We start from the raw sequence: 16780 nt of genomic DNA on the forward strand, positions 1-16780 counted from the left end.
TTACTATTCAAAAATTTTGAAATAAGGCAATACTCAATATTTGGGAATTCGGGAAATCGTGCCCTACCGTGCTGGGTATGATTTTTCGGTGAACGAAATATTTGAATATCCTTTTATAATTTCAATGTACGAGTTTTTGAAGGTCAAGAATCAATCTTATTTTTGAAGGTATAAAGGATCGTGTCCGATCGTGCTGGATATGATGCTGCATATATTTGAAACGAGAGAATTTTGACCGCTAATTTAAACTATTCAAACATTTTAAAAAGAATTATACTTCGAAATTTTTTTTAAAAAAAAAACTTTGATATACGGATAGCATCGAATCAATTTAGTACCAATTTTTAGCCGTAATGAGGGTGCTCACCCTTCCTCATACGTAATCGACTCCCGAACCCATTTTTGCTTTTACGTGAACCAAAATTATCTTTAATGGAACAAAACGTTTTAATAGGTGGCCCAATCACACCTAAATCAAGAGATTGGTGGCGACTCCACATTCGGTTTTAAGAAGTCGATTCTCGTTTTTCTTTCAAATATAAAAATGATTTCGACAACAGTAATATCGGTATTATGTCGCTCGTATCCAATGAATTCATACGGTTCAAACAGGACTCAGTAACATATGCGTTAAATCATTAAATCATTCATACTTCAAGTATTTCAAATATACATATTCATTTAAATAATTACAAGTATAGAAAAGTTTGATTCTAATTATATGAACTTACCTCGTACTCTCGGATAAAACTATTAACTATTCGTCCACTTTTCGTTTTCCTCGATCTAATTCCGGTATTTGCTTATTTTGATCTATATAATATCAAATTAACTCATTCAAACTTTCATTCAATTCAATTTAGCCTAAAACATTCATTTTGGCTAAATTACAAATTTACCCCTATACTTTTAACTACTTTGCAATTTAGTCCTTAACACATAAAAATGGAAAATTACACAATTATACCAATACCCATGGTAGCTGAATTTCAATAAGGTCCCTATTAGTCCATATTGTACATTTATTTCACATTTCATCCATGAATTTTACACAATTTTCAATTTAGCTCATTTTTAACATTTTTGTCAAAAATCACTTTACAAAAACTATTAATCTAACATCAAACCTTCCAAAATTATCATTAACCATCTAAAAAAACCAAGCATTCAACAATGGAATTATTCAAAATATGTACCAGTTTCAAAAACGAAGGTACGGGCTAGCTAGATTAAGCTGCAACGAGCTCAGAAACGTAGAAATCATTAAAAACCGAGCCAAAATCGTACCTTAATCAAGAATTCAAGCTTGGCCGAATGGAGAATCTAACTATGGCTGTTTTCTCCTCTTTAATTTCGGTCAAGATGATGAATAAAACCATAATTTTTATTTTTTTTACTTAATATAACGTAATTTACTAAATTACAAAACTAACCTTAAATAAAACATATAAAAATCATTTAAACAATGTCTAAATATGTCCATCCATTCTAATAATGGTATAATTACCATGCAAGGCTCATTCAATTCATTTCTATAGCTATTTGGTTCCTTTAACTTATAGAACTCGTATTTTACACTTTATGCAATTTAGTCCTTTTTACCAAATTAAGCATTTAAACGGTAAAATTTCTTTACGAAACTTTCACATAATTTATATATCATACAGAAGACCTTATTAAAATAATAAAATAAATATTTTAACTTCGAATTTGTGGTCCTGAAACCACTGTTCCGATTTGACCTAAAAACTGGCTGTTACAAAGCTAGTTAGACTCTATGAATAATATATAAGTATGAAATTGGTGTATTAGTTTACTTAGGTCATGATCATGTATGTTTAGTTGTGGTTGGATTAGTTTACAGTGTTTGATGATATACTAAGCATAGTCAAATGGAAAAGTTTGGAAATCTTGCCATGAAACTTGATAAAAGATTAAGTTGTATGTGACATGGGTTGGTTTAAATTGAAATGTAATATGATCTAGATTGACATGTTTGAATGTGTCGTAGGTATGTTTTAGACATGTTATATTTTCATAAGAACCATTCTCTTGGTCAAATTGAGAAGTATGTGTGTATTCATACCTTGGTAGATTGTTAAAATTGCAGGTTTTAGACTGATTGTTGCAGAAACAGTAGGTGATGTCTCAACATCATTCGTACGACATCACGACGAGGATTCCACGTCATAACGTTGGATAGTTGTCGTCGAGACGAGACGAATTCCAGGTAACGTAGTGACGAGGGACAAACTTATGTCACAATGTCAGCCTTATAAGTTGAAATATTTACGTTTTGATCACTATTCATTTTTAGTTTATTTTTTAAGCTTCTATAAGATCGTATAAGACTAAAAAACTATTAAATGCATGTCATGCTTGGATTTAGCTGCTTATTGTATTATTCTGATAGTTTGTGAACGTAGTTACTTTGGTAACAAATGTGGCACTTCGTAACTCAGACTCCACGATTGGGTCGGGATTTCGGGTGTTACAAGAGTGTTTCACTGGGCCAACAAAGCTTCAAGTAGATGAACTTCTTCATGTGTTCCATAAATCGAGACAGTTCAAGTGGGTCAACTGAGCCCCATGTAATTAGTAAACCTCCATGGGACGGTTTGTATGCATTCATCATGGGCTTTGATCCATAACTCGTGACACTAGTACCCCGATTGGTTTTTGGCTCGATCTAGTTCTAAAAACACTAGTTTTGATTCATGAAAGAACTTTTTCAATTCTGAGTCTAGTAAGCATAGGGTGAAATACAAACACAAAATTAACCATTAGTATCTCGACCTCAAGAGGCTGAATTTTGAGCATTGCTGACATTGCTAAACATTATAAGGAAATAATAAAAAGAAAAAAAAAGAGAAATAATGTAAAAGAAAAAATAAAATAATTAAAAAAAATATTTTTAAAGGCTCTATGACGTGGTGATTTATTATTAGTTAGAATTTGTTTAACGAGTAAAACATTTTTGTGTAAAATAGGTAACAGAAGAATAAATTTATGTATCACTTGTGATAAAACAAAGTTTAGGTACTAACTAGTAAAAAAAGAACATAATTAGTGAGTTAAGTTTTTTAATATAGATTTAATAATTGGACTAACAGTAATGGAGGTATCAATTTAGAAGAAAAAAAGTAGTTAGAATAAAATTAATCTTAAAACGTAAAATGAATGAAAAAACATGTGGTTATAAAAAATTTATTTTGTATATTTTGTTGTATGATATTTAATATTATTCAGTCAAATTGTAGTGGGAAGCTAAATTGAAGTAATATTATTCTTAAACTGTAATTGCTATCAGCAGACAGCTGCATATTAACTAATGAAAAAGGAAAATTTATCAAGCACCTAGCTTTCGTAGCTCAGTTGGTTAGAGCACCCGTTTAGTAAGCGGGAGGTCTTGAGTTCGACTCTCAACGAAAGCATATATTATTTTTCTTTTTCTGCTTCCTGAAAATAAAATTTAGAACCGGAAAAGCTCTATTAGGAAAACTTACTGTATTATTTCCATTTTCATAATATAAGAAGTTGAAACTGGATCCTTCGAGATTGATTTTCGAAGAAATTATACGTAAGCTGTAATAGGTTAATTGAACATATCACAACTTCGTCAGTCCACTCCTATTTTTGTTATACTAAAAAAATATATACACTTGAATAACCTTTCCACTATCAAAAATGATTTTTCCTGACATTTGAATTTGTTTCAACATCCATGTTGATCCCTCCATTCGAGGAAAACCAATCCGGCACGATAATGTGTGTATGCCCCAGCAACAACCAAGATGTGAAAAAGTTGGTGACTATGCCCCGCAATGTCGAATTTCCCTGGCATCCACCGTTCTGGTATCCTCGCCGCGTACACAAATGCCCCAATACCATATAAAATCCCCATCAAAACTTCGTAAAAGGTAGTATGAAGTGCCTCAGGTTGGTGCCAAAACAAGATGAGTTTGTGAATGATCGGTGCTATGCTGGACATCCCCATGCCGAAGAAAAGGGATGCACGAAGGGTTCGAAATTCGGGTCGACGAAACCCCGCTAAGAACGAAAACAAGATGGCTGCAACTCCTAAGATGGTTATGAATCCCAAGTAGAGCCTACAAAAGAATGGATCACATATGAAAGAGTAGTACACCGGTGGATAAAAGGAAGTGGATATAAGAGCAGCGATACCGGCATAGTCTAGCCTGTGTACGATGTAAGATATGCGCTCAGAATGGCACGATTGGAGGTGGCATGCGCTGCTAGCTAGCAGGCAAAACATCGCACCCCCCGAGAAGGTGAAAAATGGCCACCGCGTTATCGGTCTCACCATCAATGGTGCTATTATGTTTGTCACATCCTCCTTCATGCTCCTCTGCAAATTACAAATGAATAAAATGTAACTACGTTCTTAACCTAAAATTAACAACAAAACATGATCAAAAACCTTGTAAAAGTATTATAGAAGCTCCTGTATTAGAAATTAGATTGCATTTTACCCCTCTACTCAAAAAATGGAAAAATTAGTTGTTGTATGTTAGATCAAAAGCAATTTGATCATTTCTTTTAAAAATTTCTATCCCTTTGTACTGTTAAAGATTAATGTGGTTGATAGAATAACCAGATAATGACACATTAGATGTCTTGTGTACTATCTATTGACATACAAAGACCAGTTTTTAACAGTAAAATTCATGAATTTTTTTAATAAAAAGACCAGTTTGCTCTTTTATCTAACGTACAGAAATTAATTTGTCTTTTTTTGAGTATAATGGCCAAAATGTAATTCAACGCCTTCATGATACTTTTACTCAAAAACATGAGATTTTATTGAACACAACATGCAACATTACTATAAACACATACATTGGATTGATTCCTAGAGGAGAAACTCTCAGGTAAACAATTATATAGATGTTCAGGGACATACCAACCGAAGATCGACGTCTTTAACTCATCTCGAAATTTGTGTAGATCAGACATGTTGGGTAACGACGGCAAGCATGATACGAGCTCCGAATGTAATTTGTGGAGATCAGCTTTTCTCAATATATCATGAATATGACTCAAAGAGTTAAGATCAACAACCTTTGGAACTTTCATTGCAGTGTATATGGTGAGGGCAAGGAAAAGGAAGAACCTAATCAAATGCCTACCAAAATTAATAATTGTCATACAAATATTACGAAAATACATCGTAAAAAACATGTCAATTTGATAATTAATTTGTAACATGCTATTTTTGTAATTTTTTTATTGTTTTTGTATTAGTTATATAAAAAACCTCGAAATGGTGGTGCATTTGTACTCTAACATTAATTATCACAAGAATGGATTGTATGAAACTGTGATTCAAAGAGGAAAAATCTTATTTGTCATTCTCCTATTAGAAAGTGATAGAGATGACGTAGATTCACAATTTCATACCATCACAATTTTATACAATTTTTTCTCTATTTATCACGGTACAAGTAAGCCAAAATGGGCGTATTCATGCGCAAATAATGGTCTTAGTCCCTTGGTTAAAAAAATGAAATTCAACTTTAGTACTATTCATATATTAATAATTCAATTTTCTCCTTTTGTTAAATAAAATAAAATAAAATTTCATTTTGAGTCCCTTTTAAAGTTAACATATTTAATTTAAATTATTTTAATAAAAATTTTGCATAATAACATATTTAGCTCCTAAACCCTAATGTTTTTAATCATTTTGAATCTCAACCATCAAATTTAGTCATTTTTTTTTGGATGAGAAAACTAATTGGTTTATTATAATTTTAACAAGAATGATGTGACAATTCATGTAACAATTCATGTGTATGTCATAGAAGATTCAAAAATTTTCAAAAAAAAAATCATAAAAGAGGTATTCATATTAACAATGAAATATACATGAATTACCATATTATTATTATTAAAATTTAACAACTAACATTCTGTCCAAAAAGCAATAGTTTGACTAAAATTTGAAACTTGAGAGTCAGACTAATCCAAATAATCAATATTAAGACCAAAGTGACAAAAAATGTTCAATATTTTTTTTAAAACTTTAATCACGAAATTCCCAGCTTTGGCCATGTTACAACATGCTTCATTGTAGGAAAAAGTATTATAGAGACTTTTGTACTAGGAGTTAGATTGTATTTTTGCCCCATCTATGTTAAAAATGAGTAAATTAGTCATTATATGTTAAATCAAAGAACAAACTAGTCCTTTAGTTAAAAATTTCATCCACTTCTACTATTAAAAACTAGTCCATGCACGTTAACATGAGGTACATGTCGAAATGAGTTACAAGTGGCAGACCACGTGCAACTGTTTTGTTATTCCGTCAACCATGCCGGTTTTTATCAGTAGAAATAGATGGAAACTTCAATTAAAAGGACCAATTTGGTCTTGGATTTAACATACAAGGAACAATTTTCTCATTTATTGAGTAAAGGGGACAAAATCCATTCCAACTACTAATACAAGGATTCCATGATACTTTTATCTTTGATTGTCCAGAAAAACTAAAAGGGTTAAATGAAAACTTACGTCCAAACATTGAGAGTCTCATTGTGGATGGAGAAGATGCTATGCAAAAGCAGTTTCATTGGCCATTCAGATCTATAATGCCCAACAATATACTCATTGTCCCTCAAATAGCCAGGTAATGAATGGTATTCAACCAGTTGATACTTCACCTTCTTCCACAATCTCTTCCCTTTTCCTCCCTTTGAATTCTCCATTGTTTTTTCACCTGTCTTCACTAACATTTTCACGCATTGCACATCACTCTTTGCTTTTTTTTTAAAAAAATTTGTGTTAACAACAATAAAAACAAAAGATATAATATCAAATTGAGTAGTCCTCAACATTTACATGTTTTTTTAATTTGGTCATTATTCTTTTTAAGTTAAATTTAACCATTAACCTTTCAAAAATAATCAAATCGTTTTTAATAAAAATGCTTACTTAAATATTAATTTTTTAGTGACGTTGGTGTGGCAACAAAAGCAAAGCCAGGAATTTAGTGTTAGGGGGCCAAAGCAGGGGTGAAACTTTGGGGGTTGGATGGGCCCCCAATCCTCTTAAAATGAATTTTTTTTTATTTACATCCTTTAAAATTTTTAAAAATTTAAATTAATAAATATTAAATTGCACTTTACCCCTCCTAAAAATATAAGAATTTGATTTAATCATTTAAAAATTATAAGATATAGCCTATTAAAATATTGAAATTACATTTTTATTATCATAAAAATTACAATTTAATTTCAACTTCCTCTAAAAAGAATTTCTAATTTCGCCCCTGGGCCAAAGGTAAAAAAAAAATTGTTTAAAAACAGCTAATATAAATGCTTTATAACTATAAAGGACTAAAATTAATAATTTATCACTTAGCTAAGGGGACCTAGGCTACTGCTTGCACCTTCTAGTTACACCCTTACCCATAGTCCATTTGAACTTTATTTTGATATTATACTATTTGTTTTATATGCAATACTAATAAATAAGTTAAAATTTTTAAAAATTCAAAAAATATATTAAAAGTTAAAGAAAAAATAGTATGAAGCGAGTAAATAATTATGCAAGCTGTCATGTTTAAAAATTTAACGGTTTAATACATATTTCCTTAAACAAAACAATTCAATTTTTTTTAAAGGATGGTGACCAAATTAGACTCTCTTTTTTTTAAAGTTGAGTGTCAAATTTAACTAAAAAAGAATAAGGACTAATTTGACAAAAAAATATAAATATTAAGAGCTAAATTTATTATTATACCAAAACAAAAACAAAAACAAAAACAAAAAAGACCCAATATGAAATGTAGAGAGAAAATGGCACCTGGAAAAGAAAAAAAATAATAATGAAGGAAATTGAAGAATCACCAGGTGAGAATGGAGACCCAGATGGGGGTCCTTCTTTTTTATATTACAGAATTCTCAGGCGAAGGACTCTATTAACACAATAGAATATATATACACATTCATATACACCCCAAAGTTAGTTTTTGGATGATACTAATAATTAAATATTTGTATGCAACCAAAAAAAAAAAGACAAAGAAAGTAGGAGAAAAACCTAACCGATAATGTCTGAAACAGGGAGCAAAAGTCAGGTTTCAAGAAAGAAAATGTAAAGAAATTGTGTTAATGAAAAAAAATTAAAGAATGGGACTTTTTAGTGAGATTTAAAAAGAAATCTGGTTCATTGTGGAGATGCGAAAATAGCGAAGGTTTGTTTTGTTGGGGGGAGTGGTGGAGGTGTTAGAATAGAGAATGAAGGATTAAAATGTCAAAATAATTGGTGGGATTGTTAAAAAAAATTGGGTATTTTAAAGTTTTTGTGGTGGACCACCCTTTTTACTATTTTTGGATCTTAAAAATATCCCAATAACTTTGGAAGAATGTTTTTGTGGATTAGATTTCTAAATTATGATCCTATATATAGCGATATATAGCGACGTAAAAATTTTAGCTTTGGTCGCTAATTGTGGCGACTTATTAAACATTTGAAAATATATTTTTGGTTTTATTAAAAAGGGAGTCGCAACCGATCTTTTTTTTTGGTGTGATCGGACACCTAATGAATCCTCTTTTTCAAAGAAAAAATTTATTTTTGGATAAAAAAAGGCCGAGTTTAGGTCTACGTCAAAATTTAGAGAAAAATTTGGGTTCGGGAGTCGGTTACGCACGAGGAAGGTATTAGCACCCTCGTAACGCCCAAAATTGGTATCTTATTAAACAAGCGTTGTCTTAATTTTCAAAATTGCAAGTTCAAAGTAACATTTAATCGTGATCCGATCAAAACACGAGAAATTTCAAGTTTCGTTTTCTTTTGAGAAGGACGTTCCTTTTTAAAACGAGTCGATTGATGTTCACCCAACATAGCGATGAAATCGGCGACTTAGTATTAAACCGATACGTTGCCTCATGTATTGAAATTAATTAGAAAATAAGAATAAGATTTTCGAAGTAATGCAGAGTTAATTGACATAAAAATAAATAAAAGAATTAGAAACACATTGAAGCAAATAATAAACATGACAATAATATCAAAAACGATAAAGATGTATGCGGTATTAAATGTAATATGAGAATTAAATATGAAATGGAAACAATGTATGTATATGTATACACATATAATAATGATTAATATAGTTATGCAAACATGATATTAAAAAATATTAATGATGCTACACATACGTATACTTAATAGTAACAAATATAAAAAAACTATATACATAATGGTATTAAAAGGATAGATATATAATATAATTTGAAGAATGTATATACATAAGGTGATCAAAATACGTAGATGGAATAGTTTAAGAAATACATATACATGAGAACATAAAAAAAAGTACATAATAAAATATATACAAAATGTACCTATATTAGAATGATAATAGTATATATATAAAAACTATACACATGATACATAAATACATATATATATAAATAACAGCGGTGTTAGGAATATGTACATAAGATGGTATAAAGAAATATATAACTAATGATATCAAAATATATACATAATAACATATGAACAATATAATACTTCCTTTCTTAGAAAAAATGTATATAATATATATAAATATATATATATACCTACATAATATAATATTTACATAATGTGTACATACTAGAAATAAAAAAAAGACTATTAATAATACTACATTAACATATACGTAAATATATTAAAAATATATACATATATCATATTAAAAAAAGTATATACATAATAGATATAAAAACATAATATGGTATTTGAAATATATACATGACGTGTATAAAGATATAATATTAAAAAGATATGTACGTAATATATAAAATATATACATGATATATAGAAAATATAATATTTAAAAGAATAATATACATAATATAAGAGTATTTAAAATAATGAAAAAAAGTAAAGAAATGAGTAAAAACAATATACATAATAATATAATAAGAAAATATTATGATAAGTACTAAAAATATCTATATATATACATGTATAATAATAAAATAATAATAGTGAAAATGATAAATATAACAATAACAGTAACTATGATACCGTATGAAAAGTATCTATATACATACATATATACTAAAATATATATTAACATTAATAATGAATATAATATTATAATACCAATAATAATATGACATTAAAGTAACTAAGTATAGTACCATATATATATATACGAATGCATATATAATGCAAACATACACTAAAAATGATAAATATATTGATAACATTAATAATATTAGAATAATAATGACAATATTTAATAATAATAATAATAACAATTTTTAATAATGAAACAAAAATGACTAAGAAAGGACTAAAATTGGACTGCTAACAAAGTGTTGGGGCGAATTTAAAATAAAAACAAAAGAAAAGGACGAAATTTCAACACGCGCGTAACCTGGAGGGGCCAAAAGCATAACTTTCCCGGCTATTAAAATGCTGCGCAGCGTGGGGGACCAGAATGAACTTGGAGCAAAACAACGGGGTCGAATCATAATTAAAATAAAACTTGATTGCAATTCGTAAAAAAGCGGAAGGGCTAAAGGTGCAATTAGCCCTTCCGTAGGAAACACGCGGATCCTCCTTGGAGCGGGTCGAGCGATCGGCTCGGAGGCTCAAAACGACGTCGTTTTGGGCATTGAAGGCCAGCTCCAAAACGGCGTCGTTTTGGGGCCTTTAAAAGTAAAAAATCCTTTAAAATTTTCATTTTTATCCAAGTTTAAAAAAAAACAAAGGGGAAGGGGATTTTTCTCTCTAGGGAAACCCAGAGACCGACTAGGAGGGCCACCGCGCGCCGTCGTAGCTCCGTCGCCGTCGACCACCGTACACAGTGGCCGAAAATCGCCCAAGGTAAGATTTTTTATTTTTTTTAGATCTTCTTTTTATTACTATTATATATAATATATATATACATGTATACCTATGAGTAGAAAAAAAGAACAAAAGAAGAAGAAGAAAAAAAAACAAAATAGTACATGAAACCGATTCAAAAAGACAAAAGGGCACCTTCGATTTTTTTATTTTGATTCTCGCTTTTTTGGGTATCTGTTTTTGATGTTGTTCTTGTATATTTTCTCCTTTAGATCACTGCTTGTACATATATTTGCAATTATTTTCGTATTTTTTCAGGATCCCCCCGTTACATTCGTTTTTTGTTGGCTTTATAGCCGAATGAAACATTTTTTCTATTGTTTCGTGCTGTCTGCTGCTTTTTTTCTGCTTTGCATGTTTCCTTTCATTTTGCAGGTGATATGGGCGATGGGACAGGGTTAGGTGGTGGCAGCAAACAGAGGGATGGGCATGCTAGCCTAAGCATGGCGGTTGGCAGTCGGGGCAAGTGGGGAGGCTGAGAATGAGGCTAGGGTTTCGGTGGTAAATGGGTTAGTTTAGGTGGGCTTGGGAATTTTAATGGGTTTAAAATGTTGTAAGCGGGCTTATGGGTTTAGGGATTGGGTTTAATTGGGCTCTAGGTATTGGGTTTTCTGGCTTCTGTGATTGGGTTTTGGGGTTTTTGGGTAATGGTTATTAATGTAAAATGGGTTTGTTGTATTTGGGCCAAAATTGGCCTGTAACAGCTGCCCCTCTTTGCTCATTGTCGTGTAACGAGAATAGAGCAAAGACACAAAGAAAGGCCAATTTTGCCCCGTCTTACGGAGTCTTGATTTCATTGGTGCTCTTATTGTTCAGATAGTCTCCTTCTAGTCCACCGTATCTTGTAGCCTTGGTTCAATCCATTGCATCTTCTGATATATGCCTTGTAGCTTCAATCTACTCCAATGTAACTTTAAGGATATAAGATTTGTGGCTTTGATCTGCTTCACTATAACTTTAGGAAGATAAAATTTGCAACTTCAATTCGCTCTTTTACAGCTTCAATGGGATAAGACTTGTGGTCTTCTCTTCTATAACTTAGAAAGGCAAGATCTGATATCCTCGATCAACTCCACTGCAACTTCAGGGAGACAAGACTTGCAACTTTGACCTGCTCCACTGCAACTTCAGGGAGGCCAAATCTGGTGTCTTCAATCAACTTCAATCTTTATTCTTTACTCGGCATGTGATCTTGAGCTCAACTCATTTCTCGCAATATGAATTGACTCTTTAAATACAGACATTAAAAACAGAAATTGAAAATAGCTCAGCACGTGAGCCAATGCTCAACTCACTTCTCGCAATATGGATTGGTTTTTGAAAAGCATAAATTGAAAAACGGAAATTGAAAATACCTCAGCGTGTCCTGAGGCTCAACTCACCTCTCGCAATATGAGTTGATTTTTTTGAAAAGCAGAAATTGAAAATACCTCAGCGTGTCCTGAGGCTCAACTCACCTCTTGCAATATGAGTTGATTTTTTTGAAAAGCAGAAATTGGAAAACAGAAATTGAAAATACCTCAGCGTGCCCTTAGGCTCAACTCACCTCTCGCAGTATGAGTTAATTTTTGAAAAGCATAAATTAAAAAAAACGGAAATTGAAAATACCTCAGCGTGTCCTGAGGCTCAACTCACCTTTTGCAATATGAGTTGATTTTTGAAAAGCATAAATTAAAAACGGAAATTGAAAATACCTCAGCGTGTCCTGAGGCTCAACTCACCTCTTACAATATGAGTTGATTTTTTTTTGAAAAGCAGAAATTGGAAAACAGAAATTGAAAATACCTCAACAAGCCCTGAGGCTCAACTCACCTCTCGCAGTATGAGTTGATTTTTGAAAAGCATAAATTAAAAAAACGAAAATTGAAAATACCTTAGCGTGTCCTGAGGCTCAACTCATCTCTTGCAATATGAGTTGATTTTTGAAAAGCATAAATTAAAAACGGAAATTGAAAATACATCAGCGTGTCCTGAGGCTCAACTGGGGCTCAACTCACCTCTTGCAATATGAGTTGATTTTTTTTGAAAAGCAGAAATTGGAAAACAGAAATTGAAAATACCTCATCGTGCCTTGAGGCTCAACTCACCTCTCGCAGTATGAGTTGATTTTTGAAAAGCATAAATTAAAAAAATGGAAATTGAAAATACCTTAGCGTATCCTGAGGCTCAACTCACCTCTTGCAATATGAGTTGATTTTTGAAAAGCATAAATTAAAAATGGAAATTGAAAATACCTCAGCGTGTCCTGAGGCTCAACTCACCTCTTGCAATATGAGTTGATTTTTTTTGAAAAGCAGAAATTGGAAAATAGAAATTGAAAATACCTCAGCGTGCCCTGAGGCTCAACTCACCTCTCACCTCTTGCAGTATGAGTTGATTTTTGAAAAGCATAAATTAAAAAAACGGAAATTGAAAATACCTCAGCGTGTCCTGAGGCTCAACTCACCTCTTGCAATATGAGTTGATTTTTTTTGAAAAGCAGAAATTGGAAAACAGAAATTGAAAATACCTCATCGTACCTTGAGGCTCAACTCACCTCTCGCAGTATGAGTTGATTTTTGAAAAGCATAAATTAAAAAAACGGAAATTGAAAATACCTCAGCGTGTCCTGAGGCTCAACTCACCTCTTACAATATGAGTTGATTTTTGAAAAGCATAAATTAAAAACGGAAATTGAAAATACCTCAGCGTGTCCTGAGGCTCAACTCACCTCTTGCAATATGAGTTGATTTTTTTTGAAAAGCAGAAATTGGAAAACAGAAATTGAAAATACCTCAGCGTGTCCTGAGGCTCAACTCACCTCTCGCAGTATGAGTTGATTTTTGAAAAGCATAAATTAAAAAAACAGAAATTGAAAATACCTCAGCGTGTCCTGAGGCTCAACTCACCTCTTGCAATATGAGTTGATTTTTGAAAAGCATAAATTAAAAATGGAAATTGAAAATACCTCAGCGTGTCCTGAGGCTCAACTCACCTCTTGCAATATGAGTTGAATTTTTTTGAAAAGCAGAAATTGAAAATACCTTAGCGTGCCCTGAGGCTCAACTCACCTCTCGCAGTATGAGTCGATTTTTGAAAAGCATAAATTAAAAAAACGGAAATTGAAAATACCTCAGCGTGTCCTGAGGCTCAACTCACCTCTTGTAATATGAGTTGATTTTTTTGAAAAGCAGAAATTGGAAAACAAAAATTGAAAATACCTCAGCGTGCCCTGAGGCTCAACTCACCTCTCACCTCTCGCAGTATGAGTTGATTTTTGAAAAGCATAAATTAAAAAACGGAAATTGAAAATACATCAGCGTATCCTGAGGCTCAACTCACCTCTCGCAATATGAGTTGATTTTTTGAAACATAAATTGAAAATACCTCGGCATGTGACCCGAGGCTCAATTCATCTCTAGCAATATGAATTGATTTTTGTTTGAAAACAGAAATAAAAACATCAAAATACCAAAAGATGTCATCTGGTGGAACTTTGGTGTCTTTTCCTTGATCCAGTATAACTATCATTCAAAATTTCTTGCTCTGCTGGAGTACCTGTGTATGTCATGCATGATGTTACCATGATATGCACATGTTTATCTTAAATGCCTTTATGCCTACATAATTATGCTATGCGCCTTAGGCATGTTTGTCATATGTCCTTTTTCGTGACGATTTTTGAGGATCTGCGTTCATTACTTTGACTCTTGACTTTCTCTTCAGGCTTTGTACCCGTCTCTAAGTTTCACGAGTAATCTGTGTTTCTTAGATATCACTTTTTTTGCCCCTGGTTGAACTTTGTCTTTGCTTTAAAGCTCTTGTACTTATCAAATTCTTATCCGGGTAATGCTTAACATTTCTTTTGTTTAAAGTATGTCATTTCACTATTTATCATGTAAATAAACCACCTAATGAGATGCATGTAGATGGTCAGGTAGGAACAGAAAGATACCTCACATTTATTTATTTCAAAGGTAACAAACAAAGCAAATTAACCACAAATAGTAAAAGGTATCATAAAGAGAAAAGGGATCGCATTCAATGGACACAAATGCTTTAAATATTCAACACATGAACTCTTCCACGTTCCTTCATCAAGAATCTTTTTGAGTATGGCTTCTTGCGTAGAAGATTTCGAGCTTTCATAAATGCTTCAAATACTGTAGTCTCGCTGTTTGACCCACCGTTCGAAATGCCTTGTTCTTTAAGCCCGGGTTTGCTTCATTAGAATGCCCTTTCGGGTTTTTATCCTAATCTTTTGTGTTAATCAAGACGCCCTTTTCGAGTTTTCACCTTGATCCCCCTTTTTTTTGAGATGCCCATTTCGGGTTTTCATCTTGATTTTCTTTTTTCAAGCATAGTATTTCTTCACAGCATCTGAGTTCACTGGATTCGGTAACTCTTTCCCATCCATCTCATTGAGAATCAGAGCTCCGCCCGAGAATGCTTTCTTTACGATGTATGGTCCTTCCAAATTTGGTGCCAATTTTCCTCGCAGGTCTTTTTGTATTGGGAGAATCTTTCTAAGCACGAGTTCTCCTTCATGGAATTCTCTTGGACATACCTTCCTGTCATGGGCCGCGATTATTCTCTTTTGGTACATCTGTCCATGACAGATTGCCTTTAAGCGTTTTTCTTCGATGAGGTTCAACTGACCATATCGAGCTTGAACCCATTCTGTTTCCTCTAGTTTCAACTCCATTAAGACTCGTAGAGAGGGAATCTCAACTTCGATAGGTAGCACAGCTTCCATTCCATAGACCAGAGAGAACGAGGTTGCTCCCGTAGATGTCCGCACAGATGTGCGATATGCATACAAAGCAAATGGTAGCTTCTCGTGCCAGTCTTTATATGTCTCGGTCATTTTTCCAATAATCCTTTTAATATTTTTGTTGGCCGCTTCAACAGCTCCGTTCATTTTCGGGCGATAGGGTGATGAGTTATGATGTTTTATTTGAAATTGCTCACACACTTCCTTCATCATCTTGTTGTTCAGATTCATGGCGTTATCCAAAATGATTCTTTCAAGCAAACCATATCGACAAATGATTTCCTTTTTTAAAAACCTGCAAACTGCAGTCTTTGTCACATTGGCAAACGAAGCAGCTTTTATCCATTTTGTGAAGTAATCAATGACCACAAAAATGAATCGGTGTCCATTAAAAGCTTTTGGGGAAATTGGCCCTATAACATCCATGCCCCACATAGAAAAAGGCCACGGAGAAGTCATGACATGAAGGGGCGAAGGGGCTACGTGAATTTTATCACCATAAATTTAACATTTGTGGCATTTTCGTGCAAAACTAATGCAGTCACTTTCCATCGTCAGCCAGTAATAACAGAGTCTCATAATCTTCCTGGCCATAGTGAAACCATTAGCGTGTGTCCCACAAATTCCTTCATGGACATCTTCAAGGATTTTTCTAGCTTCAACAGCATCCACGCATCTCAAGAGCACTTGATCTTTTCCTCTTTTGTATAGGATGTCCCCATCAAGAACAAATCCCGCTGCCATTCTTCTGATTGTTCTTTTGTCATTCTTATTTGCTTGTTCGGGATACTTTTGATTCTTGATATATTCTAAGATATCATGGAACCACGGTTGTCCATCTGGCTTTTTCTCAATGCTGAAACAAGGCGCAGGGACTTCATATATGCTTATTTGAAGAGGCATTATTTATGTTTCTTTGTTTGCTTTGAACATTGAAGCCAAAGTGGCTAGGGCATCAGCCAATTGGTTTTCTTCCCGTGGGAAGTAATTAAAAGTTATTTCTTTGAATTCTTTGATCAGTCTTGCCACTAGATCGCTGTATTTAACTAATTTCGAATCTCTCACTTCCCAATCTCTACGGATTTGGTATATCACCAACGCTGAGTCTCCGTATACCTCTAAAGTTTCAATTTTTCGTTCAATTGCTGCACAAAG

At 32.8% G+C, this 16780-nt stretch overlaps 1 protein-coding gene, 1 long non-coding RNA gene and 1 other non-coding gene across 5 annotated transcripts; 1 reads left to right on the forward strand and 2 right to left on the reverse strand.

Annotated features, from left to right (window-relative positions):
- The first annotated feature begins 3360 nt into the window (after positions 1-3360).
- TRNAT-AGU (transfer RNA threonine (anticodon AGU)) lies at positions 3361-3434 on the forward strand. Its single transcript has one exon. It is a non-coding gene; the product is annotated as a tRNA-Thr (tRNA).
- A 58-nt stretch (positions 3435-3492) lies between these two features.
- Positions 3493-7755, reverse strand: LOC107921911 (heptahelical transmembrane protein 4). 3 transcript variants are annotated; one of them, XM_041080027.1, is made up of 3 exons: positions 6535-7755; positions 4843-5146; positions 3493-4369 (listed from the first exon to the last, which is right to left on the reverse strand). In XM_041080027.1, exons 1-3 carry the CDS (start codon positions 6855-6857, stop codon positions 3716-3718), a joined length of 1281 nt encoding a protein of 426 aa, XP_040935961.1. In that variant the 5' UTR covers positions 6858-7755; the 3' UTR covers positions 3493-3715. The 3 variants fall into 3 exon arrangements, with proteins under 3 accessions (XP_040935961.1, XP_016707212.1, XP_040935957.1); XM_016851723.2 differs by having other exon boundaries at positions 4925-5134; positions 6535-7746; XM_041080023.1 differs by lacking the exons at positions 4843-5146; positions 6535-7755 and having other exon boundaries at positions 3493-4109; positions 4186-4326.
- Positions 7756-7824: 69 nt separating this feature from the next.
- Positions 7825-8261, reverse strand: LOC121209409 (uncharacterized). Its single transcript, XR_005904541.1, has 2 exons — positions 8070-8261; positions 7825-7939 (listed from the first exon to the last, which is right to left on the reverse strand). It is a non-coding gene; the product is annotated as an uncharacterized lncRNA (long non-coding RNA).
- Between the last annotated feature and the right edge of the window lie 8519 nt (positions 8262-16780).

Source organism: Gossypium hirsutum, chromosome A02 (assembly GCF_007990345.1).
Source record: "Gossypium hirsutum isolate 1008001.06 chromosome A02, Gossypium_hirsutum_v2.1, whole genome shotgun sequence".
Taxonomy (NCBI): Eukaryota; Viridiplantae; Streptophyta; class Magnoliopsida; order Malvales; family Malvaceae; genus Gossypium; species Gossypium hirsutum.

Coding starts and splice junctions, on each gene's coding strand:
- LOC107921911 (XM_041080027.1), bottom strand. CDS start 6,857: ATGTTGAGGACTACTCAATTTGATATTATATCTTTTGTTTTTATTGTT. Junction 5,147..6,534: donor GAGACTCTCAATGTTTGGAC/GTAAGTTTTCAT, acceptor TAATTTTGGTAG/GCATTTGATTAGGTTCTTCC. Junction 4,370..4,842: donor ATGTATGTGTTTATAGTAAT/GTTGCATGTTGT, acceptor TGTAATTTGCAG/AGGAGCATGAAGGAGGATGT.